Here is a 27209-nt window from a genome sequence, read left to right as displayed (position 1 = left end):
TCCCCACCATTTGACAGTAACTGGAGGTGAAGACATAAGAGTCGCTGCATATTGTATCCTCAGTACAAGGATGTTCTTTCAGCCATGTTAAGGTTAACAGATTTAGGAAGTTTAACACTAACACAGTATTATCATCTAACCTACAATACATATTGAAATTGTATCCTTAGTACTTTGTTTATTGTTTATAGTCTTTTCCTGCCTGATCTAGGATCCAATCCATGATCATACATTGCATTTAGTTGTCATGTGTTTAGTTTCCCTTTATCTGGAACAACTTTATAGCCTTTCTTAACCTTGACATTTTTGAAAAATATGGGCCAGTTATTTAATATAATTTTGGTTTAATATTTCATTATGATGAAACTTAGGTTATGAATTTTGCCAGGAATACTGCAGAATTTAAATGTCCTTCTCAATACTGGTGATCTTCCATTATTTGGTTAAGGTATTGTCCACCAGGTTTTACTGATGTAAAATTAATATTTTCCCTTTGTAATTAATAAGTAATTTGTAGGGAGATACTTTGAGACCATGTAAATATCTTGTTTTTTATCAAACTTTCACCTAGTATTTTAGTATCTATTAATGATCTTCTAACTCCATAATTCCTTCTATATTGATTAGAATTTTTCTGTAAGAGCTATCTTTTCTTTCTCCCCAATTTGTTTATTTATTCATTGATTTTTATCATTGTAGACTCATGGATTCCTGTTTTAGTCAATGGATTACAGTCTATTTTTATAATCATTTTGATACTCATATTGTATCAGATTTAACTAATAAGAGCCCCTGCAAACTAGTTCTTGTGGCTTAATATGTCTTTCATTATTCTTTGAGCACTTATTACCTTCTGGTGCAGAAAGATGTTCCAGGCTCATCTTGTTATTTTCCTGCCCCAGCCTGGAATCAGTCTTTTCTCCAAGGAGCCCTGTTCCATTTACTGGTGAATGTAGGTTAGAAACCAAGATCTGGGCTGTAGGTGTACCCTCATTGATTGAAAGTCCCTAGCAGACAGAGCTAGAAAATATGTTTCTCCCCCTCTCTTTCCCTCTCTGTATATTAAAAAATAGCAACACACACAAACCCATGAGTAAATACTTACACCTCCAATTGTAGTCTAATACTACAGCGTAAATTCTAGTCTTCTCTCTTTCCATAATATAACTTCCTTTTCTAATTAGACTAGGAACCTGGTCTGAGTTTCCTTGATATATTTACTCAAGTGTCGAATATACAGAAAATAATTTCAGAATTGCTAACCCATAGCACTGTGAAAAGTACATCTAACTAGAGTTCAACATTTGTTTCATTTTTTGGCAGGTGGGGTGGAGGGTGTAAAACTTACATATTTAGTTGTCCCATGGTGTACTCTCCGTGCTCCTTTACTCTCAGAACATCCCCGTGATGGCAGAGAAGAGGAATATATTATTTCTCCTATTTACCAGTTGGAGTATCAGAAACATCCTTAACTTGTCAAATAATTTGTAAAACCGGGGTCACCGTGAGCCGTTTTGGGTACCGAAGAGAAAAGGTATTTAGGCACCCTGGCAAAGGCAACCAGCTAAACAGACTTGTTCCTGGGAGCTGGAACAGTACGAGATGACTACTTCTGACAAAATCTCTTTCTTAAATTGTGGTGGCTATTTTAGGAAAATTATGAGTCAGCAGTTAATATTGTTTTGCTCAGTTAAGATAGCTACACTCATGTTATCCATGCCTTTGTAAGTAGGAGAGGTCCCCCAGGGATTCTTGACCATTTTTGTCTCTAGAACCCTTTGATATTTTGACAGTCTATTTTCAGAAAATGATTTAAAATGAATAGAGCAAAATGTGTAGAATCACAAAGGAAACACATTATTGTAGTTATCAAAATATTAAGACAAATTTGTGATATATATGATAGTAGAGTATGTGCTTATTCTTTTAAATGTTAAATAAGATTTAATAGCATGTCTAATAATGACTATAATTTTGAAGTGGTGATCAATAGGCTATTTTGAGATGGCTACAACAAATGTAATTCGAAACAAATGTAAGATTTAGCAGCATGTCTGATAATGACCGTAATTTTGAAGTGGTGATAAATATAAAGGCTATTTTGAGATGGCTGCAACAAATGTAATATGAAACAAATCTGTTTGATTTCTGTAGGTGGCCAAGTTACAGGTAATACAACTATTACTGTGCTTTTTGGCCTACATTCCTAATGGAAGAAAATCCTAAATTTTAGAAGTTAGTGAATAGATACAATTTTTTTGCCCATGTAAGTTCATGGACCTCCTGAAATCTAAACATGGACCCTTTGAGGGACTTTGTGAATGCAAGTTTAAGAACCTTCTCTAAGTCCAGGTATTATGTTTTGGAGGGGAGAGTTCAGTCTTGTGATTTGCAAAAGAACCTAACCTTAACTATCTTGTCCATGTGCATGCATTCTCTTTCCCCCATGAGGAATCAAAGCTGCTTGTCACTAATCCTGTTCTTACCCTGAATCCTATTTGCAAGTGATTTATTGTATCTTTGATGGTAAAGTAGGCATATTAGATTAAACTCCCTATTAGGTTGGAACTCTCTATAAAGTTGCTTGACTGTACCAATGCAGCATAAATCTTTTCATGAAACCCTTGACTCTATTTCAGTAGTATATTATTTGCTTACAGAAGAATTTAAACTCTATTTCTTTAATTTGCATAAACTTTTGAATAAGTATTTTATTATCTCTAACTTCTTTTATGCCTTTTTTTTTTGGAGACGGAGAATCTTGCTCTGTCACCCAGGCTGGAGTGCAGTGGCGTGATCTTGGCTCACTGCAACCTCTGCCTCCCGGGTTCAAGCGATTCTCCTTCTGCAGCCTCCTGGGTAGCTGGGACTACAGGTGTGTGCCACCACGCCTGGCTAATTTTTTGTATTTTTAGTAGAGACAAGGTTTCACTGTGTTAGCCAGGATGGTCTTGATCTCCTGACCTCATGATCCGCCTGCCTCAGCCTCCTGAAGTGCTGGGATTACAGGCGTGAGCCACCACACCCAGCCCCCCCCCTTTTTTTTCTTTCTTTTGAATTGTGTTTGAAATATTTATTGGATTTAACCTTTCTTTTTTTTCTGTAGTCACATGCCAGTCTTGAATTACTACAGTAGCATCTCTGGGGTTTTCAGTCATGGCAAGAGATGAAGGATATCTTTTGAATGCCTTTCTTGTTCTAAATGTATCTCCTATTTCTCAATAGCCCTGTAAGGCTTAGAAAAGGTAAATTCCTTAGGGTTATTAGTGCTGATTTGATAATCAAATCTAGGTCAGCCTGATTCCAATCTACCATGCTGTGCTGCCTTCCTACTAATTTGCTTCTGGTTTTGAGTATGCCCATTATGGTTTCGCTAGATTAACCTTACCAAGGACCATGTTGTTATTGTTAAAAAACCTGAAGGCCCATTGTAAATTGTATGACAGATTTGACACATCTGACCTCCAACTTGTCTTTTCAGCTATATCTCCTGCCTGAGACACAGGGTCTTGCCTTGCTATGTTGCTCTCCAACTCCGGGGCTCAGGTGATCTTCCCTCCCAAAGTGCTGGGATTATAGGCGTGAGCCACCATTCCCAGCTCCTGCTGCTCTTAATATGCATCCTTTGCTCTAGTCATATTTTGCCAAGCCTGAAATATGTTATTATTTCTCATATCTTCTGTATCTTTTTATTTACTTTATGTCTAGAATGCTCTTCATCTGCTTGGTGAAAATTCCTTAGGATCCATCTCAAATGGCTCTTCTTTATAGTCTCTTCCTAGTATACAGTGTTTCCATTTTGATACATTGTATTTTACCTTCATCTCTATACGAGACCACTTATCACAATTAATTGCTAATTATTTATCTAGAGTTGTACCTTTTATTAGACTGAATTCTTTGCAGGCAAAATCCATTTCAAGTTAATCTTCGTATCTCTAGTTCCCAGTACAGTACCTGTTACATAATAGATGGTGTGCTAGGTATCTTGAAAGAGTATTTTCCTTTTTTGCTTAAAATTTTGCAAGTCTTTATTTTTGCGTTAAATAATGAGTGATTGAAAGGCAGGAATGCCATCTTAACCTCACAGTTTTACACAGTACCTGGCATAGTTGATATGTGGACATGTATGTTATGTATGGACTTGCTTAGAAAGAACTTTTAATTCCTGCATCTCTTATCAAACCTAAGTTGACTTGCATTTTTCTTAATGTTTGCCAGTGTTACTCTTGATGATGACTTTCATTTTACTTAGTCCATTTTTTGGATCATTTATATAGGTAAAAATGTGTTAACTTAGACAGAGTCTCATCTCTACCCCCAAGAAATGACAAGCAGCAAAACCAGCTCAACTTTCCAGACTAAATTTTTCATTCTTATATCCTTTGTTAATAAGGCCTCTGGTTGATTTTTTTTTTTAACAGCTCTGTTAAGGTGCAGTTTACATGTAATAGAATCTGTTCATTTAAATGGAGTTTGATGACTTTTGGCAAATGCATGTAGTTCTGTAACTACCGTTTCACTCAAGCAGTGTAACGTTTCCGTTACTGCACAAAGTTCCCTCTTGCTTGTTTGCAGTCATCCCCTCCTGCTACCCCCCATGTCCTAGAAAACCTCTGGTCTGCTTTCTGTCCCTGTTGTTTTATGGCTTCTAGCATTTCATGTAATTGGAATAAAGCAGAATTTACCCATTCATTAATTGATAGACATTAATCTACCAGCTGATGGACATTTACATTATTTCTGATATTTTGCTATTACAAATAATGCTGCTACGAACATTCTTACACAAGCATTTTGTGGACATATGTTTTCATTTTTCTTGGGTAGATACCTAGGAGTGGAATTGCGGGCTTATATGGTGAGTGTATGTTTTTAATGAAACGGCCAAATTGTTTTACAAAGTGGCTGTACCATTTTGTATTCCCACTGGCAGTGTATGAGCATTCCAACTGCTCCATATCCTCACCAGCACTTGGTATTTTTGTCAGTCTTTAATTTTAGTCATCCTAGTGGGTGTATTAGTGTTATCTCATTGTGGATTTTAGTTTTAATTTCCCTGATAACTATTGATGCTGAGCATCTTTTCATGTGCTTGCAGGCCATTTGTACATATTTCTTTGTGAAGTTTCTGTTCAAATCTTTTTTTTTTTTATTAAGCTGTCTGTCATCTTTGGTTGCGACAGTTCTTTATATATCCCAGATATAATTCCTTTGTCAGATATTTTGGTGTTGTTTTCTTCCAGTCTGTGGTTTGTTTTTTCTTTTTTTACAACATTATCTTTTGAAGAGCAAAAGCCTTGAATTTTGAGGTAGTCCAGTTTATCAGTATTTGTCTTAATGCTTCATGCTGTTTGTACTGTCTTAAATTTTTGCCTAAATCAAGGTTATGAAGATATTCTCCTATTTTTTTCTTCCAAAAGGTTTGTAGTTTTAGCTCTTACTTTAGATTTATGATCTATTTATTTTTTATATGGTATGATATGTAGTCAAAGTTTATTTTGTATATAAATACCCAGTTTTTAAACATCATGTTGAAAAGACCATCCTTTTCTTCCATAGAATTTCCTCTACATCTTGAGGTATTTTAAATGTTGAAAATACTCTATAAGTATGGGTCTACTTTTAGAATCTATCTTCTATTTTACTGATTTTTATCAAGGGTCAGCAAACTAAGGCCTATATGCTAAATCTGGCTTTATATAAATAAAACTTTATTAGCACATGGCCATGCCCATTCATGTAGGTATCATCTATGACTGCAACTGCAGAGACAGATTTCAGTAGTTGCAATAGAGACTGTGTGGCCTACAAAGGTGAAAATATATACTGTTTGGCCCTTTGCAGAAAAAGTTTGCGAGCTCCTCATCTATATTCTTATGCCAATACTATACTGTCTTGTTTACTGTAGCTTTATAGTACGTCTTGAACTCAGGTTTCATAAGTCCTCCAACTTTGTTCTGCCTTTTTTTTTTTTTTTTTTCTTAAAGACGGCATCTCCTTGCCATCTTCCAGGCTGGAGTGAGTGGCTTGATTGTAGTTCACTGCAGCCTTGACCTCGACCTCTTGGGCTGAAGTGATCCTCCTGCCTCAGCCTCTGAAATAGCTGACTACAGGCATGTGCCACTGTACCTGGCTAATTTTTTTCTTGTTTTCTTTTCTTTTTTTTTTTCTTTTTTTTTCTGAGACAGGGTCTTACTCTGTCACCCAGGCTGGAGTGCAGTGGTGCCATCGTGGCTTACTGTAGCCTTGACCTCCCAGACTCAGGTGATCCTCCCACCTCAGGTTTCTGAGTAGCTGGGACTATAGGCACATGCCATCACACCCAGCTAATTTTTGTATTTCATGTAGAGAAAGGGTTTTGCCATGTTGCTCAGGCTGGGCTCAAGTGATCCACCCACAGCCTCACAAGTGCTGGGATTACAGGTATGAGCCACTGTGCCTGGCCATTTTAAAATTTTTTATTGAGATGGGGTCTCACTATGTTATCCAGGCTTGACTCAAACAGGCAATCCTCCTGCTTCGGCCTCCCAAGTGCCACATTGTAAAAATCAGTGAGAAACAGGAAATGAAGGTGGCTTGTCCAATCTGATTCTAAGGCTTGAGGAGTTGTACAGTGGCCAGTAGTCACACACATCCCATTAGTAACTACTTATTTAGGAGTGAAATAAACACATTAATTTTCTTTCAATTTATGTGTATTTTTTTTTAAATGGTCACTAAATTTGTTAGAAGACAAATACTTAATGGTAAGTAAGTCCTCACTTAACATCATAGAGGAGTTCTTAGAAACTGCAACTTTAAGCGAAAGGACTTAAAACAGGTTGAAAGAAATAACTCCTCATGATCCACCTGCCTCGGCCTCCCAAAGTGCTGGGATTACAGGTGTGAGCCACCGCACTCGGCCCTTTTTTTTCCTTCTTTCTTTTGAATCGTGTTTGAAATGTTTCTTGGATTTAACCTTTCTTTTTTTTCTGTAGTCACATGCCAGTCTTGAATTACTACAGTAGCATCTCTGGGGTTTTCAGTCTTGGCAAGAGATCAAGGATATCTTTTGAATGCCTGTCTTGTTCTAAATCTATCTCCTATTTCTCAATAGTCCTGGAGTTACAGGCATAAGCCATCATGTCCAGCCTGTTCTGCTTTTTACGTATGGGCTATTACAGGACCTTTGTGTTTCTGTGTACATTTTAGAATTATTTTGTCAATTTGTACAAAAGCCTACTGGGATTTTGTAGGTATTGCATTGTATCTATAGTTAATTGGGGGGGGGGTTGGAATTAATAGCATAAAAATACTAAGTTTGCTAGTCCATGAACATGTTATATGTCTCCATTTGTTTATGCTCTTAATGCATTATTTAGTGTATAGGCTTTGCACATCTTTTGTATATTTATTCCTAAACATTTTATCTATTGATTTGACTCTAAGTAGAATTATTAAAAATATCATTTTCCAATTATTTGTTGCTGTATATAGAAATACAATTGATTTTACATATTGATCTTGTATACTGCAACCTGACTAAATTATTTACACTCATTTTCCTAGTTTTTTTTTTGAGACGGAGTCTCATTCTGTCACTGAGGCTGGAGTGCAGTGGCGTGATCTTGGCTCACTGTAACCTCCACCTCCCAGGTTCAAGCAATTCTTTCTGCCTCAGCCTCCTGAGTAGCTGGGACTACAGGCATGTGCCACCATGGTTGACTAATTTTTTTGTATTTTTAGTAGTGACGGGATTTCACCGTGTTAGCCAGGATGGTCTTGATCTCCTGACCTTGTGATCCATTTGCCTCGGGCTTCCAAAGTGCTGGGATTACAGGTGTGAGCCTCTGTGCCTGGCCATTTTCCTAATTTTTATAGATTTTTTGGGATTTTTTATATTTATCCTCATACCGTTGTGAATAAAGATTGTTTTATTTCTTCCTTTCCAATCTACCTTAATTTTGCCTTGGCTATTTTGAATGGAAGTGTTGAGAGCAGACATCATTGCCTTATTATTATTGATCTCATTATGATCTTCAGTAGAATCATTTAGTTTCTCACCATTAAGGGTCACAGTAGGTTTTTTTAGCTGCCTTTTATGAGGTTAAGAAAGTTCCTTTTTATTCGTTTCTGAGATTTAAAAAAAAAATCATGAATGACTTGAATTTTGTAAAATATTTCTTCTGCATCAATTGAAATGATCATGTTTCTTTTTGCCCTTTATTAAAAGGTAAATTACATTTATTGATTTTTGGATGTTGAACTACATTTGGTTTTTGGAGGTTAAAGTGACTTTTTTTGTGATAAAGCCCATTTGATCATGTTTTATTTTTTAATATTGGGTTTGACTTGCTATAAGTTAAGGCTTTTGTATCAATATTTATGAGGGATAAGGTCTCTAGTTTTTTTGTGAAATCCTTGTTTTTGGTATCAGAATAATACTGGCTTTGTAAAACAAACAAAGGAAATGTTTCTTTGTGTTTTGAAAGAGTTTATACAGGACACATTTTTATAAAAAAATCTTAAATGATTGAATTCACGTTTTTCTTTTTTTAAGGAGACTTTTTGGCCGGGCGCGGTGGCTCATGCCTGTAATCCCAGCACTTTGGGAGGCTGAAGTGGGTGGATCATGAGGTCAGGAGTTCAAGACCAGCCTGACCAACATGGTGAAACCCCATCTCTACTAAAAATACAAAAATTAGCCAGGTGTGGTGGCGCGCACCTGTAATCCCAGCTACTCAGGAGGCTGAGGCAGGAGAATTGCTTGAACCTGGGAGGTGGAGGTTGCAGTGAGCCAAGATCGCGTCATTGCACCCCAGCCTGGGTGAAACTCTGTCTCAAAAAAAAAAGACTTTTTATTCACACCTAAGTTGTAAGAGTTTCACGGTTTACCCTACATTAACTCAGTGAGAATGATGTACTTTCTTGGCACAAATAAATTTAAAAATACATTGGCTTTATCCTGCTTTCTGATTTTGTTATATGTGGAGGATACATTTATGGGAAGTTGAGAGCCAGCTTTTCTAACTGTATTTCCAATTGCATTCCAACTTCATAATAGGAAATAATTTTATTGTTAAATTTTGACTAAATGTTTAATACTGCTGTACTTATGAAATATTTTATTGCTTTGCTTATTCATCTTTGTTTTTGTTAATTTTAGGAACTTAAAAGGAGTCTAGAAAATCAAGCAGAAAGGAAAATGGAAGGTCAGAATTCCCAGAGTCCTCAATGTCTCAAAACATGCTCAGAGCAAAATGGTTATGTTCTCACACTGTCAAATGCACAACCAGTTCTGCAATATGGTAATCCTTATGCATCTCAGGAAACAAGAGGTTATTACAGTATTTTTGGTTTGGGATTAGCTGCATCTGGAGAATTTTTTATGGTTTATATTTTCATGGATTAGCAAACTGCTGGTATAATCAACTCTGATACAAACATTATTTGTATAATTAGCAGTTTTAATATTTAACACTGTAACTGACTTCATCTGGAAGTGATGCACCATGAGATGAGTACTTTACTTATTGCATATAGTTCACAATTTAAAAAATCACCTGGGTTAAAAATAAAAACATCTATTTTTTTCATGTACCAAAGCGGTTTTTTATATCCTGTTCATCATATCTGTATATACAGATGTTAGTTTTAGTAACTGGTTTCACTCTACCTTTCCAAAAATTTTATTACAGATGGAGCAGATGGTGCTTTTTACCCAGATGAAATACAAAGGCCACCTGTGAGAGTCCCCTCTTGGGGACTGGAAGACAATGTTGTCTGCAGCCAGCCTGCTCGAAACCTTAGTCGGCCTGATGGCTTAGAGGACCCTGAGGATAGCAAAGTAAATTGAATTTTCACTGTGTGAGCCTGTCCCTTTTTTATTTTTTAGCTTATGTAGAGAGTTAAGGGTATGTGTGCATATGTGTATCTTTGTGCGTGCATGCGTGTGTGTGGAAGGAGAGTGTGTGCTTGTGCCTGCACACAATTGCCTACTTGATTTTTGGGAAAATGTGCTTGTATTTAAATTTGAAAAATCAACCAGTATGCTTCAGACTTATACTTTAGGATTTATATACTAAAGTAAAAGATTAAGTTTAGAGAATAATCTCAGAATATTGTAGTTATCAGATAGTTTAATCTTAAACATCGCTAAGTAACTTACTATATTCTTTTGATTATAGATGTTAGGCTTGAAGCAGCAAAGTGTTAATGGCAATATTATGCTTCAGTGTATGTCTTTTCATTATAGCATTTATATCCCACTTTAGATTTTAGTATGGACTCTTTATTATCTTCAGCCAGAAAAAAAGAAAAGTGTGTGTATCATATAGTGGTTTTCGTTTTTGGAGAAATACTATTTGAGATGTCTTTAGTATTTATGTAGGATTTCTTATTCTCTGGCAGCAACACAATACTGATGATAATTGAATTAGTTTGTATAGCATGTCATTATTTTTGTAAATTTTATTTAAGAGATTCTTTCAACATTTAATGAATAGGTTTGTTTCCTTACAGCAGCTCTTTTTGGATAATATATTCTTTTCTTCATAGTAGCTCTTTTTGGATTTCCTGTGCATTAAGATGAATTTAAAAGAAATGCTTTATCGTGCTCTTTGCAAGTACAGTGGTATCATGACCTGTTTCTTATTTAATCTAGTTTGCTGCATTTAATTGCTATTAACCTTTGCAGAAACTGATCAGTGTTCAGACAGGCATGATTTTAGCCCTGGTGCTCAACACCCATAATGGAGAAAAATGTATTTCTCTCTCCTGCCTTTTGGCCTCCTATGTCCATTACTGGGAATAATTAGGAAAACTGTCAGAAGTTTTGTAGCCTGTTTAAGGTCTAGAGTATCATCTTACTGCTTTTTCACACCTTTACTTCACATTTTGCATATTTAATCTGATCATTCTTGGCACAGATGTTACATGTGACAAGCCCTTCTCTTCCGTAGTCATCTGCTTCAGTTTAATTAGCAGAATGTTCTTTCTGATCTGTGTGCTTTGCCCTCCTGCAAACCCATGAGAAGCAGTGTTAGAGTCTTGTGCTCATTTGCTGACATGTTTAGATTTGGTAATGAGATGGAGGGCTCTTAATATGCACACCTCGAGTAACTTTATTTTGCAGTCAGAAGATTTTTCACATTAGAAAGTAATTCTTATGTATATTCAGAATTTAAAAAAATTCTTGTCATTACAACAACAAAAATCACTTGCAAATGAAGTGTTTTAGTAAGTAATTTTAGTAAGAATATGGAAAGCAAATTTGAGTTAACCTGTTCTTTCTTTCTGTTTCTCTGCCCTGGGAGTGATTAATAGCCACAGGCCACAGCACTTTTGAGTCAGGGTTGAGGTGACCTACCTACTCTTTCAGCCTACCCTAGTGCACACCTGCCATATCTCCTCTCTTCTGCACCAGAAACTGTGGTCAATTGTCAGATCAAAAACCTTTTGTGACTCCCGTTTACCTAATGATTGTAGTAACTTTAACATCATAATTATGACAGCAGCAAACATTTCTGTACCCCTCTTTGCCATTAATGCTGAACTCTTTAGATAGAGTCACTTATTTGTTCTTCACAGCAGTCCTACGAGGTAGGAATTGTTACTGTTACAACTTTATAGTGGAGGAAACTGAGGGACAGATTAAATAGCTTGCCCCAAGTCACTTAGCAGCTGTGGGTGGAGACAGGATTGAATCTCATGAAATTGGCTATAGAAGCTGTGGTCTTAGCCACCTGTCAAATAGACTAAACCAGAGGTTTTCATACTTTCTTAGTTCATGGCACCCTTAGCATCTCAGTAATTTTTTTTTTCACAGTAACCCCTGGGCCAAAAGAAATACAGTAAGTCCTCACTTAATGTCATATATAATAAGTTACTGGAAATTGTGACTTTAAACGAAATGATGTATAACAAAACCAGTTTTTTCCCTCATCAACGTTGTAATGAACCAACGAAAGAATGATGTTATTTCTTTCAACCTGCTGTAAGTCCTTTCACTTAAAGTTGCAGTTTCTAAGAACTGCTCTATGATGTTAAGTAAGGACTTACTGACCGTTAAGTATTTGTCTTCTAACAAATTTGGTGACCGTTAAAAAAAAAAGAAAAAACTACACATAAATTGAAAGAAAATTAATGTGTTTATTTCATTCCTAAATAAGTAGTTACTAATGGGATGTGTGTGACTATTGGCCACTGTACAACTTCTCAAGCCTTAGAATCAGATTGGACAAGCCACCTTCATTTCCTGTTTCTCATTGATTTTCACAATGTGGCACTTGCTTTATATCACAGCAACTGCCAAAACCAGCATCTCGAAGATAAGATGGCATTGAAAGGAATGTGTAGCACTATTTAAAGTTGAATCTGTGAGCCATCTCCAGTGATCGTAGTTGTTCATGTGGTATATGACAAATGCAGATGCTCCTCAACTTACGATGGGGTTACATCCTGATAAACCCATCATAAGTTAAATATGTGTTTTTGACTTGAAGGATATTTTCAGCTTACAGTGGGTTCATCGGAACGTAACCCCATCATAAGTTGAGGAACGTACTGAATGTGTATTGCTTTTGTACATCTTAAAGTTCAAAAATTGTAAGTCTAACCATTGTATGTTGGAGACCAACTCTAATGAGTATTTCTGTGTACTTCTGCATATATAATATCCTTAGAAAATTAAAATTATCCCACAGTAACCCTCGGAATTTACTGTGGTGCCCTAGGTACTTTCATACCTAGTTTTGCGAACTATGGGTCTAAATCCTTGCTCCTCAAAAAAGTGGTTTGTAGACCAGCAGTAGTGGTATCTCCTAGGAGTATGTTGGAAATGCAGAATCTCCCGCCCCACTCCAGCCTTACTGAGAATCAGACTGCATTTAACAAAATCTTTAGGTGATCATATGATTTTTAACATTTGGGATACGCTATTTTAAAACTTCCTAACTCCAATCATTCCAGGCCAGATTATTTTCTCTTCCCTTAATTTATATCTTGCTTTCTAGTTGTGTTCTTGCATTTCTTAGTGTTTCTCTTCTACCTTCATTCCTTTCTCCTCTATCAAAGACGAAAGCCCACACATTCTATTAATATGTGGCTTACTTGAAACTTTCCACATGAGCCCTTCACTGTGAACCCCTAAACTGCAGACATTTTTTGTTGATAGACAATTTTTTCTCTTTTCTGGTGAGTTCTAGCTTTTATTCTCAGAAGGGTCTATTACTCCAAAATGAGAACCAGTGCTTGAGAGAGTCAAGGGCTGTTTCCCATTTATCATGGTGCACTGTTTGAGTTTTTGCCTGTCTCAAACTTGCCATTTTTCATATATTATCTTACATTTTAAATTTAATTTTAATGTGTTTTCTGTTCACAAAAATAGTGTGTGATTACAGTCAATTCATTTTTATCAAGAGCGCCAAGACAATTCAAGAGGAAAGAATAGTCTTTGCAACAAATGGTACTGGGAAAACTGTATATCCAGTTCGATGAAAGAATGAAATTAGACTCTTGATTCATACCCTGTGTAGAAATTAACTCAAAATTGGATTTTAAATGTTAAGAGCTAAACTACAAAACTCAAAACATACAGATAAATCTTTATGACTTGGATTAGGCAGTAGTTTCTTAGATATGACGCCAACAGGATAAGCAACAAAGGAAAAAATAGATATAAGTTGACTATCCCTTATCCAAAATGCTTGGGACCAGAAGTATTTCAGATTTCAGATTTTTTCAGATTTTGGAATATTTGCATTATACTTATCAGTTGAGCACCTCTAATCTGAAAATCCAAAGTCCACAGTGCTTCAGTGAGCATTTCCTTTGTCATCTCAGGGCTTAAAAAGTTTTGGATTTTGGAGCATTTTGCTCTTCAGATTTTTGGATTAAAGATAGCCTGTAATTGAATATGTCATCAAAAGGATTAAATGAATCTTTGCTGTTCCATTTTAAATTTTTTATACACAGTTATTTCCAACAGGTAATATATAGCTGGTTGGCATCTCTTAATTCTGAATATTCCCTTTTCTATACCATATTAGTATAATACCTTTCATATAGTAGAGGCTTTTTAAATGTTATTAATGAGTTTAAAGAAATATGTTTGTTCCATTTTTGCCTATTAAACTATTTAAAATTCAGGCCATCTTAGAAAAGTAATTGTTGGGCTGGGCATGGTGGCTCAAGCCTGTAATCCCAGCACTTTGGGAGGTCTAGGCAGGCAGATCACTTGAGGCCAGGAGTTCGAGACCAGCCTGGCCACATGGCAAAACCCCATGTCTACTAAAAATACAAAAAAAAATTTAGCTGGGCATGGTGGCGCACGCCAGTAATCCCAGCTACTTGGGAGGCTGAGGCATGAGAATTGTTTGAACCTGAGAGACAGAGGTTGGAGTGAGCCAAGATTGTGCCACTATACTCCAGCCTGGACAACAGAGCAAGACTTGGTCTCAAAAAAAAGATAGTTAATTTTTTGTGATAGCTTTATTGAGATATAATTCACATATTATACAATTTGCCATTTAAACTATACGATTTAGTGGTTTTTAATGTATTTACAGAGCTGTGCAACCATCACCATATTCAATTTTAGAACATTTTCCTCACCACCAAAAGAAACCATGTAGCCTGTAGCAGTTAACCTCTTCCCGTTTATTCCCACCAGCCCAGGAAACCCTCAGTCCACTTTGTTTCTCTATAGATTTGTCTGTTCTGCACAGTAATATAAGTCAAATCATAAAATTGTTATCTTTTGTGACTGGTTTCTTTCACTTAGCATGTTTTCAAAGTTATCCATGTTTTAGCATGCATCCATGTTTAACATGAAGAATGGGTTTTATTCTTGTTTGTTTGGATGTTTAGATTGAGCATCCAAAATCCGAAACTGAGTGCTGACATGATACTCAGAGGAAATGCTTACTGGAGCATTTTGGATTTTCAAATTTGGGATGTTCAGCTGGCAAGCATAATGAAGTATTACAAAATCTGAGAAAGTCTGAAATCTGAAACACTTCTGTTCCCAAGCATTTTGGATAAGGGGGACTCAACCTGTCCCACATTTTGTTTACCCATTCATCTGTTAGACTTTTGGGTTATTTCACCTTTTGGCTATGGCATACATGCTTTTGTTTGTGTACCTTTTCACTTCTTTGGGGAAAGTGGAATTACTAGGTCAGTTCCACTAGCAACTGCTGGAGTGGAAATCCTAGGAGTGGAACTGCTGGGTCATGTGGTAACTCTTATGTTTACCTAAACCTTTTGAAAAACTGCCCAATTGTTTTCCACAGTGGCTGCATGACTCTACATTCCCATCAGTAGTGTATGAGGGTTCCACTTACTCCACATCCTCAGCCACACTTGTTATTGTCTTTGTGAAATGGTTCATCATCGTGATTTTGATTTGCATTTTCCTGGTGGTTAGTGATGTTAAGCATCTTTCATGTGCTTGCTGGCCATTTGTATATCCTCTTTGGAAGAATATCTGTTCAAATCCTTCTGCCGTTTTCAAATTGGGCCCCTTACCAGATAATATGGTTTGCATATATGTCTCCCATTCTGTGGGTTGTCTTCACTTTTATGATGGTGCTCTGCAGCACAAACCTTTTTAGTTTTAGTGAAGCCGAATTTATGTTTATTTTGTTGCTTATACTTTTGTTATACCTAAGAAACCATTGTCTCTCCAAGGTTTTTAATTTACTCGTATGTTTTCTTATAAGGGCTTTATAGTTTTAGCTCTTATATTTGGTTTCTGGTCTATTTTGAGTTAATTTTTGAATATGGAGCAAAGTAAAGCTTTTGAAAACTAACAGATTTGCAAAATTATTTTTAATTTTTGAATATGGAGCAAAGTAAAACTTTTGAAAACTAATAGAGATTTGCAAAATTATTTTCTTTCTGATTTTAAATACTTTTAAATTAGATAAATTATATAGTTCAATGTTATTTCTTCATTGATATATTACTAGAAATGAATGTCTGGCAAAGCATAAGCAATAACATCTCATAAGAAGAGGAGGAATGCTGACTAATACTGTATAGTAATACAAAGTTTTGAGGGGCAAAGAGATATTCTCTTGTTTTAAATAAAAGTTACCCAGAGTCATTGGATACTCTCTTTTCTCTTATGCATTGATTTTGGCCTTAGCAAATATATAAATTCTTAAAGTGTGAATGCTCTTGAACTAAAGTAATAATAATCAACTTAGAGTTTTGTTAAGTGGTGAAACTTTTCTTCCTCGATATTAATTACTAATTCCTGAATGATAACTAAATATTTCAATTAATAGTTCCTAGCAAAGGTAGAATTACAACACAGTTTGGGAAATGCTAAGTAGATAGAGTCCCACAGTCTGGATACTAATGATACAGATTATGTAACTCAGTCATTTACCCCTGAGTATGTATTGCCATAACTTGATCATGATAGATGGCATTTTTTTTATTGTGGTAGAATAAATATAAAATTTGCCATCTTAGCCATTTTTAAGCATATAGTTCTGTAATGTTAACTTTACTGCTGTGCAGCCAATCTCCGGAAACTCTTCATCTTGCAAAACTGAACTCCTTACCCATTAAACAACAACTCCCATTCCCTCTTTCTCCAGCCCCTGAAAACCACCAGTAATTTGAATTTGACTACTCTGGGTACCTTATGTAAGTGGAATCATATAGTATTTGTCTTTTTGCAAGTGGCTTATTTCACTTAGCATAATGTCTTCAAGGTTCATCCATGTTGTAAACATGTATCAGAATTTCATTCCTTTTGAATAAGGGTAAATAATATTCCACCCTATGGATATATGCCACATTTTGTTTATCCGTGCATATATCAATAGACATTTGGGTTGTTTCTACCTTTTGACTATTGTGAATAATGCTGCTATGAACATGGGTTCGTGATTGAACATATCTGTTCAAGTCCTTGCTTTTAGTTCTTTTGGGCACATACCCTGAAGTAGAATTGCTGGATAATATGCTAATTTTATTTCTGATTTTTTGAGGAACTACCATGTATGATCATGATTCCATTTTGAAGTTAGTGTGATCTAACCCTAGTTTATTTTCCAACAGGTTATAACCCCCTTTACCATCAGGCCAGGCAGGTGACTCATGTCCGTAATCTCATCACTTTTGGGGAGGCCAAGGTGGGAGGACTGCTTGAGCCCAGGAGTTTGAGACCAGCCTGGGTAACAGTGAGATCCTGTCTCTTAAAAAAAATGCCGAGTGTGGTGGTACACGCCGGTAGTCCTAGCTACCTGGGAGGCTGAGATGGGAGGATTGCTGGAGTCCAGGAGGTAGTGGCTGCAGTGATCCGTGATCGTGCCACTGCACTCCTGGGTGACAGAGCAAGACCTCGTCTCAAAAAAAAAAAAAAAAAATTACTATTCAAATGTCCAAGGTGGTCACATGCTTTTAATAAGAAAACAAGAATGTTTTTTATACAGAGTATATCCTGAGCAGATAATGAGAAGTTTTTGGGTTTCAAATTGAATGTCAGTTTATCGTAGCTTGTTTCCTTTGCTTAAAAACCAGTTTGTAATGGAAAGGGTATTGTGCTGATGGGTGTAAACGTAGATGAAAACAATAGGGCGTTTAGATCTTTAAATGGATTAAAGTAATATTAATAAAAGTTTTCTGAAAAGGTATTTCTTAAAATTTGGAATTGTTCATAAATATATTTCAGTACGGTATTCTCAATAAAATTTGCTTACAAGATTATTTTAGTAGTTTAGCTAAAATACTAGGTGGTGATATTTTAAAATGCTGTTAAACTCTTTGGGTTTGTAAGTTTCAGTGCTGAAACTGATAATTTAATAATTTGGGGTAGAAATATTTCTAAAACAGAATGCATGGTTTCTCTGGCTTTCATTTAATATAACCTTGATGATTAAGGTTTATTTAAAAAATCAATGTTACATGGTGTCATATTCCTTTAAGATGTATGGTAAGGCTGTGTGATCTATTACTAATAGTGAAATGCCCAACATTGGATATTTCAAGTTCTTGTCTTGCTTTTCTCTTTTTCCCAGTAGCTTTTTTTTTTTTTTAACTGTCAGTCAGCCTGCTTTAAAAGCTTCATTTCCAGATTAAAGTATTTTTAATCTACTGTGGCTCTGAAACTAATTAACCAGGCTTGTTGAGTAAAATAGAATAAATGTATTCTCGAGTGAAGATTTCACTCGTCATTTTGCCTGTCAATATCATGAGAGACTTTATTATATGTATTGGCTCCTTAGAGTGCTTACTGCATACTCTCTGATTTCAACCTATGCTCTGGGCAGATGGTTCATGTTTTATTTCATGAGAACTTATTGTTTCTCATTATAATATGTAGAATTATACTCTTGAGCCCCTCTCCCCTTTTATTAGGTAATAGGTGGTAGAAGATTACAGAATAATCGGGTTATCATTGCCAAATTATATATGACTTAGAAAGTATAAATTACTTCTACCTTTTTTCCCCTCCAGGTATTTAACGAGCAGGGTTAACATGTCTGACAGGTTGTCTGAGTCTGGAACCTTCGCTACAAACTCTACTGTTAGCTGATTCATGGAAGCAGTAAATTGGTGTAGGCTGTTAGCTATTATAAAACAGGAAAAGGAGGTTATGAGATTTTTGGTTCCATTACATTTTTGGCCCCTAGAAAATTGTATTCTATTTTAAATATTTGTCGTTAAAAATTCTAAAAAATATAATATCAAGACCTGTCCCGTTTTATCTTTTCCAATTATTTTCTTAAGCATTTCAATATTTTGGATTTTTTTTTCAAAGATAAGTGAGAAAATTTTGTGCCTTATCACTGTTTTGTAGTTATTTAAGCATACTCAGTGTTTCAAAGATTGTTGCTGGGAGGCCTAAATCTGGGAGCTAGAGTAACCTAGCACAGAATCTGAATTCACTGTCCTACATACTAAGCTCAGCAGATTCAACTACTTTCTCATCTTCCTTCTTTGTATCTATAGACTTAAAAGCTGTCTGGATTTTAGTTACTTGATTGAATTTTTGAAGTATATAAAGTATCCGTGTTTTATCTTCCAGTTTAATCCCCTGTTAGGTTATCTGTCCTGTTTTCCTTTTGCTCAGTTATATCCTATGGGACTCATAGATAAAAGTATTTTACCCCTTCTTTTACTTTTCAAGAGGGGAAAATTGTCAGAAGGATAGTCAAGTACTAGAAATACTCATTTTGTCTTTTGTTTGTTCACGTTGCACTTCACACCATATATACTTTTTTGGTGCTCCTTCGCATGACAGACTTAACTGACCCGTTAATAGCAGCTCTGGGGCAAGCACGCCTACCCAGTAACATAAAGACTTCATCAGTGCCGGCTGCACTTGGGGATATGCTGTTAGTTCATGACATGAGAGCAGCTAACGGCTGCTGAGAGATAAAAAGGAAATAGGCAATTTAGATGATGTGCCTGGTTTCAGTGTTAAATGAGCCTGTGTGTTTGGCTGTTGATGTAGCACATACAGATCTCTAAAAACTGACTGCTAGGATGCAGCCATGGGAATCCACGTCAGTGTTTTCTTTCTGATTAAAACTAGATGCACAAATTTTTAGAAGTCTCACTTGACGACCTCTGAAATATTTAACTTTGGATTTTGTTCCCCTATAGCAGAGTTTTGAGGTTTGTAGTTTAGTGCATTGCTTTGCTTTAACATGTGTTAATCCAGTTGGATTTGCTTCCCCAAGAACATACATATACAAACTCACACATACTTTTATTAGTTTTTCATTATGATTTCTGTATACCATGCAATGGATGTATCTTGCCAAAGAGACTGTCTTTCTTGTAATTAAGCTTACAGTTATTAAATGAGAACATTTGGGACAATAATGCAGTCTGACAATATTGAAAGTAGGGCCGGGCACGGCGGCTCATGCCTGAAATCCTGGCACTTTGAGACCAAGGAGGATGGATCACTTGAGGCCAGGAGTTTGAGATCAGCCTGGCTAACATGGTGAAACCCTGTCTCTACTAAAAAATACAAAAATTAGCTGGGCATTGTGGTGCACACCTGTAATCCCAGCTACTCAGGAGGCTGAGGCATGAGAATTGCTTGAACCCAGGAGGCAGGGGTTGCAGTGAGCCGAGATCGCGCCACTGCACTCCAGCCTGGGTGACAGAGTGACGACTTCATCTCAAAAAAAAAAAAAAAACAAACCAAAAAAAAAACAAAAAAAAGTGGTCACCCAGTCCCCAGAATGATAAAGTCAGTAAAAGTTACCTACGTATATAGGTTTGAAAAGGTCTACTGTTCTCAGCTTCATTTACACATACAGGTATGGTAAATGGTATGTCTCTGTTCCTCTGAATACTGCTTTTTATTTCAAGAACACCACAGTGTTTATAGTGAAATACTCTGCAAAGTTTCAAACATGTTTATTTGAAAATCTAATTAAATAATAGCAGAGAGAAAATTTCCTGAAGTGTAATCTTGTTTTATACTGTCAGTATGTGCTTGATTGAATTAAGGAATTTATATTTGGTTTTACTTTTCTTAAAAGTTCCAAAATTATTTTTCCCCTAGGAAGATGAGAATGTGCCTACTGCTCCTGATCCTCCAAGTCAACATTTACGTGGGCATGGGACAGGCTTTTGCTTTGATTCCAGGTAGTTTTTTTCTTTCCTTTGTAGAATTTGGGTTATATAGGCCAGTGGTTCTCAAAGGTGGTCCTTGGGAACTCATTAGAAGTGCACATGTGTAGGGCCTGGCCTAGCTGAACCAGAAACACCAGGCGTAGGCCCAGCAATATGTGTTTTAACATGTCCTCCGATTTAGGGAGTTTTGTCAGAAAACATTTTTAACTTGCAGTATTTAAAAGAATATTTACTGTTCCTAAAATGTCACTCAAATGCATGTATTGTCTATTGTTTGGGGATGGGAACTAGTTTTGCAAAAAACACCTAATGTTGTATAATAATGGCCCAGTGATCTTGCTGGTTAAAAGTACAGTATTTTTGGCCATAAACAAACAAAAACGTGTCCTCCGACTGATTCTGATGCATACAATCATTTGAGAACCAGTGCCATAAAAACTTTTAGCTATTAAACCAAATGCACTGGTGGGAAGTTATGAGTTGTATTTATCCTTACAGTCTTACAAAAGGCATTTTCTGTTAAACGTGGAAGAATTCTTGGTACTAATTTCACATAATTGTGATTGGATTTGGGAGGTTTTAAGGGGGAAAAAGTTTTGTTAATCTAATTGTAAAACTAAATTTAGAGGCTCTATAAATGGGTTACACAATTGTCTACAGCAAGCATTTAGAAGCAGAGAAAGGTTTCTGGAGTAAAGACTTTTAAGGTAGGTTGTTTAGTATGAATATCAGCTAACTAGATAAATGGAACCTTGTCATATACAGACAAGTTACTGTTGTTCTACATTTATTAGAAATAGGTAATTCTTTCATTTTTCTCTTTAAGCTTTGATGTTCACAAGAAGTGTCCCCTCTGTGAGTTAATGTTTCCTCCTAACTATGATCAGAGCAAATTTGAAGAACATGTTGAAAGTCACTGGAAGGTGTGCCCGATGTGCAGCGAGCAGTTCCCTCCTGACTATGACCAGCAGGTGTTTGAAAGGCATGTGCAGACCCATTTTGATCAGAATGTTCTAAATTTTGACTAGTTACTTTTTATTATGAGTTAATATAGTTTAGCAGTTAAAAAAAAAATCACCTAAAATAGACCACTGAGGAGACCATAGAGCGATGCTTTCATGCACCCTCTACTGCACTTTCTGACCAGGAGCTACTTTGAGTTCGGTGTTACTAGGATCAGGGTCAGTCTTTGGCTTATCAATAAATTTTAATCTCTGTTAATCTTACCTACTTTAAAAAAAAGTTCTTGTGTGTTCATATCTTTATTTATTCCCTAGTTTGCAGAATTGTCTGAATAAAGGATACAAGGATTATTTCAATGTTACTGCACTGAAAAATGTATGTATTAGTGTGCTAGATTATTTAGCAGAATATTCACAAGTTTCTATTGACCTTGTTGATTGAGCATGACTACTAAATATTATGTAATAAAAAGCATTTATCATAACAGTTTTGTGAAGTAGTTCTTCGAATACAGAAAGTTCTATAATTTAGCCCATGAAATGATAGGTTTTTAATTTTCAAAAATGGAGCTGCTTGTAGAATGAGATCACATGCTTTTATATGTGAAGTGTTGGTTGTAGCAATTAACAGAAGGCATGTTTTGCTAATTTTATGACAAAATTTTAGAATAACCTGAATGATTATTTTTAAACTATCTTTAAGTTGTACGTATATATCTAATGGGAAAATGGAACAAGAGATGTCAATATAATTGTTTTCCTATTAAATGATCTCATAACGGGGTGTTTGTGGCATAAAATCACAGAATACATATCAGTATCTTTTTTACATTTTCCTGATGAGAATATAAATTTGAAATATTCTCAGTAAGTGATTAAAAGTACAATAGATAAACCCAAATCAAAGTAATGTGTTTCTTCAGTTATGTCTCTGCTGTATAGAACTCTCACTAACATTAAAGAAAGAGGACACATTTTCCAAGACCTGTAATTTCACTGTTGTCAAATTTATTTGTGAAAGTTTTTCATTAATCTAGCATCTTGAACATCTTTTTTTGGTTTGGGCCTTTAAAATACTTCTGAATTGTATTCCCTTTCCCTTTTATAATGTGCGTGTGAATAATTTAAAGTACCAACTTTTGATTTTGCCGCTTTTGTAGTTATCAAAATAGTTTACATTTGTTCTAAGCAAACTAGCTATTGAAGATGTTAACCTAATATTTAGACTTGGTGGCATTTTGAGTTGCTATATGTGAACTGCAGCATATCATGTCACTTGTATTTGTTTGTGGAAGCAGTTTGTATATTGTTAGAATCCTTTAAAAAGTTTTTTGAGTCTAGGGCAAACCAGTATTAGGCATTCATATGCCAGCTGTTAGGACACAGCAGTCCTAGGAAGCAATAGCTTTGGAGATTCCAAGTTTCAGCTTCCAGATAGGTTATATGACGAGCAGAATATACTTAGGTTAAAATACATTCAACAATGGGAGCATTTTTGTTGCAGTTAATAATTATGGACCACGTTAATCCAGAAGTATCCTTGGAATATTATAGTAGTAGACACTGTTCATCTTACTAGCGTAGAACTTATTTTAAAATAGTTTAAGTCCAAGCTTAATTTGTTATTGATAGAAAAGTAATACAGCCTAATCTAAGCAAAAATGTAAGCGATTAAGTCTACATGCATCAACCGAACAGGCTTAGAATCAGGAACGTGAATGGATAGATTAATTTCCATGGTAAACTTGATACTGGTTTTCATAATGGACACTAAGGAAAATAAAGAGCCATATTTATTTTTGGGTCAGAGGCAGTTTATTTTAAATGTGATTTCATTTACATTTATAAGCAGCTTTTCTTGACAGGAATTGTGATTAAATTGCCTTCAGTTCTAAAACAAACCTCTGTTGCTTTCAGACTTAATGTGCTCTGTCCCCAACAAAACATATGAAAATATAATTTAAAGCACAGTTTTCACAGACACAGTACAATACATTCACTATACACAGTATAACAAAATATTCCCATCCTTACCTGTTTAGTAATACTGTCACAATGAATAAGTAAATAGAAATTGGAATTTATCATTGAAAGCATTGAAAGAAATTTAACATGCACAATGACTATTTTATGACTGTTTAGCTGTTGAACTACTGATCCAGCCTGCAGTTTCTTGCACTAGAAAGAGCGAAGCTAAATAATAATTGCTGGCCTAAAAAATTTTTTTTGGTCAATTGTAGGTAGATATGAAATAGCCAAGTGGGGCCTTCTTATGCACCAACTAGTTGCGTCTCATGTCTGGATCACCCTTTTAAACATAGGATAACACTGTATATTCAGGACCAAGACCATACTTCAGATCTGAGGAAATTGTTAGAGGGCAGTGTTTTTATAAATACTTTGAATCCCTCATGAGGGATTTTAGAACTTATGAATACAGAGGTTTACTCATCTAACAAACAGAACTGTCATCCTTTCAAAATGTCTGAAAATTGAGGAGGGACCCCTGCTTCCGGTTATATGTGACGTAAGACTTTTCATCAAATGGGAACATGGGAAGAAACTTTTTATAAGCAATTTGAGTTTGTTTTATGGGCAGTTAGCTATCTCAAAGCATTTTTTATTGCATAATTAGGCAACTGGTAAACTCATGTTTAAGGAATAGCACTTGGGAGAAAAGAACACTCAAGGCATGATGGTACTGTCGGTGAGGAAAAACTTAAGGAATGGTCCAGATGTAGGTTACTCTAATAGGTCGTATTAGTCACGCTTTTCTTTGACCACCTGCTGCAAGAAGCACTTAATTGTCAGTAAGGCTCATTTTCATATTTCAGCAAAGTGTTTTATAAAGCTAAACAGACATTTCCAATGAGAATGCAGACCTCTCTACAATGTGATGAGAAAAGTGCCTTTTAAAAAAAAAAATGAGCATGAAGAAGAGGCAATAGGGGTCTTAACAAAAATGTTCCTCTTTGAAACGTGCTTACAATTTTAGTTCTGATTTGCAACCCACAGGTTTGGTAGGGCAGTGGTTGCAAGAATTGGCAACACATCATAAACATTAAATTGTTGGCAATAGAGAACTACAAAGTGCTTTAAAACTTCATCTGAAGATGAAGATATAACTAAATTTCACACACACAAACTTTGCACGTAAGTAAGTATTTCAAAGTGTTTTCTAACAGATTTCAGGGAAAAAAGTGTTTCACTAAATGAGTATCTATCTTGGTCCGCAGATATCAACAGGCATAAATTGAATCCCTTGTACCCAGCAGGCACTCAATGAATGTGTGTTAAATGAATGAATGAACTGAATAGACTATTTTGTACAAAATGCCATTTATAACACTAAAATGACTAGTAAGTCAGATGGCAAGATTTTCAGCTTTTTAAAGGGCAAAAGGATTTGCAAGATAATATAAAACACAGAAAGCACACCTTTACGTATGTTATTTAAATATGAAAATATTTTTAGCATATTATGTTAAACATTCTTTCTTATTTATATTTCCATTACCTAAAGTCTTTCTACTCACAAATACTAACTCCATTATGTAAGGCATGGTAACCAGTTTGATAATGAAGGTATTATTTTGGTTTTGAACATATGTGAGCTGATGTGTTGAAAACTTCAATCACATTACAATCTTAAAAAAAAATCTCAGTGCCAGCCCCTCCTCCCCCCAGTTGATACCACTGCAATACGATTCAACAATATGCAACATGCCCTCAATTTTATTTTGTTTTGGGGGAAATGTGCTGAAGAACCTAGAGCTTTTTTTGTTTAGCACCTTATATCAAAGTAATGAAAATGGGTATGATGATTACATGTGCAAATGTACAAAATCATTAACTCTACAAAGATACATCATTCCAAAATTACAGAAAAAATTTAAAGCATGCATTTAATTCTTTTTCTTTAAAGGGTTGCTGAATGCTTCCCCTGAAAAAAGGTGGCTGTTTTCAAAATCAGCAACTGCTGGTGAGGATTTCTTGGCACAGTTATGACCAGCATGTTATTGCTGCATCTTCCTGATAATCTCAGCCGACACCGGGGGATGGAAATTGATTGTGTGGTGCCGCAGGCCCTGAGCTGTCTTGTAACTCTTCCCACAGCGACATTTGAATGGTTTGCGGACACGAATCTGTGTTCTGTGACCATTCTTAGCATGATACTTTATGCCATTTACATTCTGTGGAGAAGACAAAAATATTTATTAGATGGATTCACAGAATGCCTGTCAAACTTCAGAAACCTCAGTTTGGGTCTGGATTGCAGTTCCTGGATAGCAGCTGTTTAGAGTGTAGTCTTTTGCAAGGACTCCAGTTGGGACCCTTCAAGGACATTCTGGTGTGTCGATCATGGGCTGTACGGATGGTCACACACACAGCTGACTCAAAATTTCAGATGTGCCTCAACTACCCTGAAAATGAAAGTACTGATTTCTTCCAATTTTATAAAAAATATATATTTAGGACTTACAGACTGTATAAAGAAAATCCTCTGAATCTTTTCCACGCTAAAGAAAGTTAACAGTGAACAATCCTATACAAATAACAAAATACCTTTCTAAAGAAAAACATTAGGGCATATCTCAAAAGTTTGACATATAGAAATTTTTGATTTGGAAACTCAATTTACAGCTTGCTTCTAGACAACTGTGTTAACAGTTCCCTACCATGCCTTAACCAGAGTTGTTGTCAATTTTCTGCTCTGCACTAAGCCAGTATCTCTGATGCCACTGTGGGAGCTACTTGTTGCCCAGATCTTGTCCCCCCGTACAGTTGTACATGTTTAATAAGCACCTGTAGTCAGACTGGTCCTTACCTTAAGTATTACATTCCAAACATACAATGAACTTTAAAAATTTAAGGTTATATAATGTTAGTCACTAAGATTGGACTTCTTAGCATCAGGATACTAAAGTTATCAAAATGCTTTCTAAATTTCTGTTCATCGGTTTTGCTAGTTCACCAGCATGTTCTATGTAAGACTCCGTATTCTATCTAAGAGTCACTCTACAGTTTTAACCACCAGTAATCCTCATCCCAATTAAATGGTGAGGAAATGGGCTCGAGGGTAGTAAGTAACTGGTGGAAGATTTAAGAAGGGATGGCAGACGTGTGGTATTTGAGATAGGTCTTAATTTCCAAGTCAGCAATTGCCAGATTAGAGAGTAAGGGAACACAGAAGAGAGCCTGAAACAAAAAGCACAGATTTTAGGAGAGTGAGCTGTTTCCTAAAATATTACCTAAATCCAGTCCTGCTAGGCCCAGTCCCTTGCCCAACTAAAGGATTCCAACACAATATTGTTCCCACTCTTCATGGGATGCCTTCAAAGAGCTCCCAGAAAACAGCTCCCTGCTGTTGTCTCATGAATATCTAGCACAGTGCCTGGCACATTGTAGATGCTAAGTCTTTGTGAGTGAATGAAGTTACAACAGCACTTCCCAAGTTCATGCCTCATTAGTCTGGAAGAAGGGTTGCTACTAAATATAAACGTTTGGTTGTGATTACTACCACATTAGAGATGTGCAGTACACATTAATGTTTTTTTAAAAGTCCTTGAAAGAGAACTCTGCTGGACTTTGTTGAACCCAGGGGTGCCAAGTAGCAGTTGGCTATGCTCAGAGTCTGAAGGTTGTCCAGCG

The 27209-nt window shown here is 35.9% G+C and overlaps 2 protein-coding genes across 8 annotated transcripts in view; one reads left to right on the top strand and one right to left on the bottom strand.

Moving 5' to 3' along the window:
* TAX1BP1 (Tax1 binding protein 1) overlaps positions 1–22548 on the top strand; it is a 92225-nt gene extending 69677 nt beyond the window's left edge. For 3 of the 7 annotated variants that reach the window (XM_030795567.1, XM_030795569.1, XM_030795566.1), the window contains 4 exons: positions 9149–9320; positions 9681–9829; positions 20525–20607; positions 21422–22548. In XM_030795567.1, the coding sequence (XP_030651427.1) occupies positions 9149–9320; positions 9681–9829; positions 20525–20607; positions 21422–21623 (606 nt within the window). In that variant the 3' untranslated portion in view covers positions 21624–22548. The remainder of the gene's footprint in view (positions 1–9148; positions 9321–9680; positions 9830–20524; positions 20608–21421) is intronic. The other 4 variants (XM_030795572.1, XM_030795571.1, XM_030795570.1 and 1 more) reach the window with 2 other exon arrangements.
* An 801-nt stretch (positions 22549–23349) lies between these two features.
* Positions 23350–27209, bottom strand: part of JAZF1 (JAZF zinc finger 1) — a 352445-nt gene continuing 348585 nt past the window's right edge. Inside the window, exon 5 of the mRNA XM_030795574.1 lies at positions 23350–25750. Coding sequence (XP_030651434.1) covers positions 25574–25750 — 177 coding nt within the window. The 3' untranslated portion in view covers positions 23350–25573. The remainder of the gene's footprint in view (positions 25751–27209) is intronic.

Source organism: Nomascus leucogenys, chromosome 17, assembly GCF_006542625.1.
Source record: "Nomascus leucogenys isolate Asia chromosome 17, Asia_NLE_v1, whole genome shotgun sequence".
Lineage (NCBI taxonomy): Eukaryota > Metazoa > Chordata > Mammalia > Primates > Hylobatidae > Nomascus > Nomascus leucogenys.
This window is presented reverse-complemented; position numbering and strand designations above follow the sequence as displayed.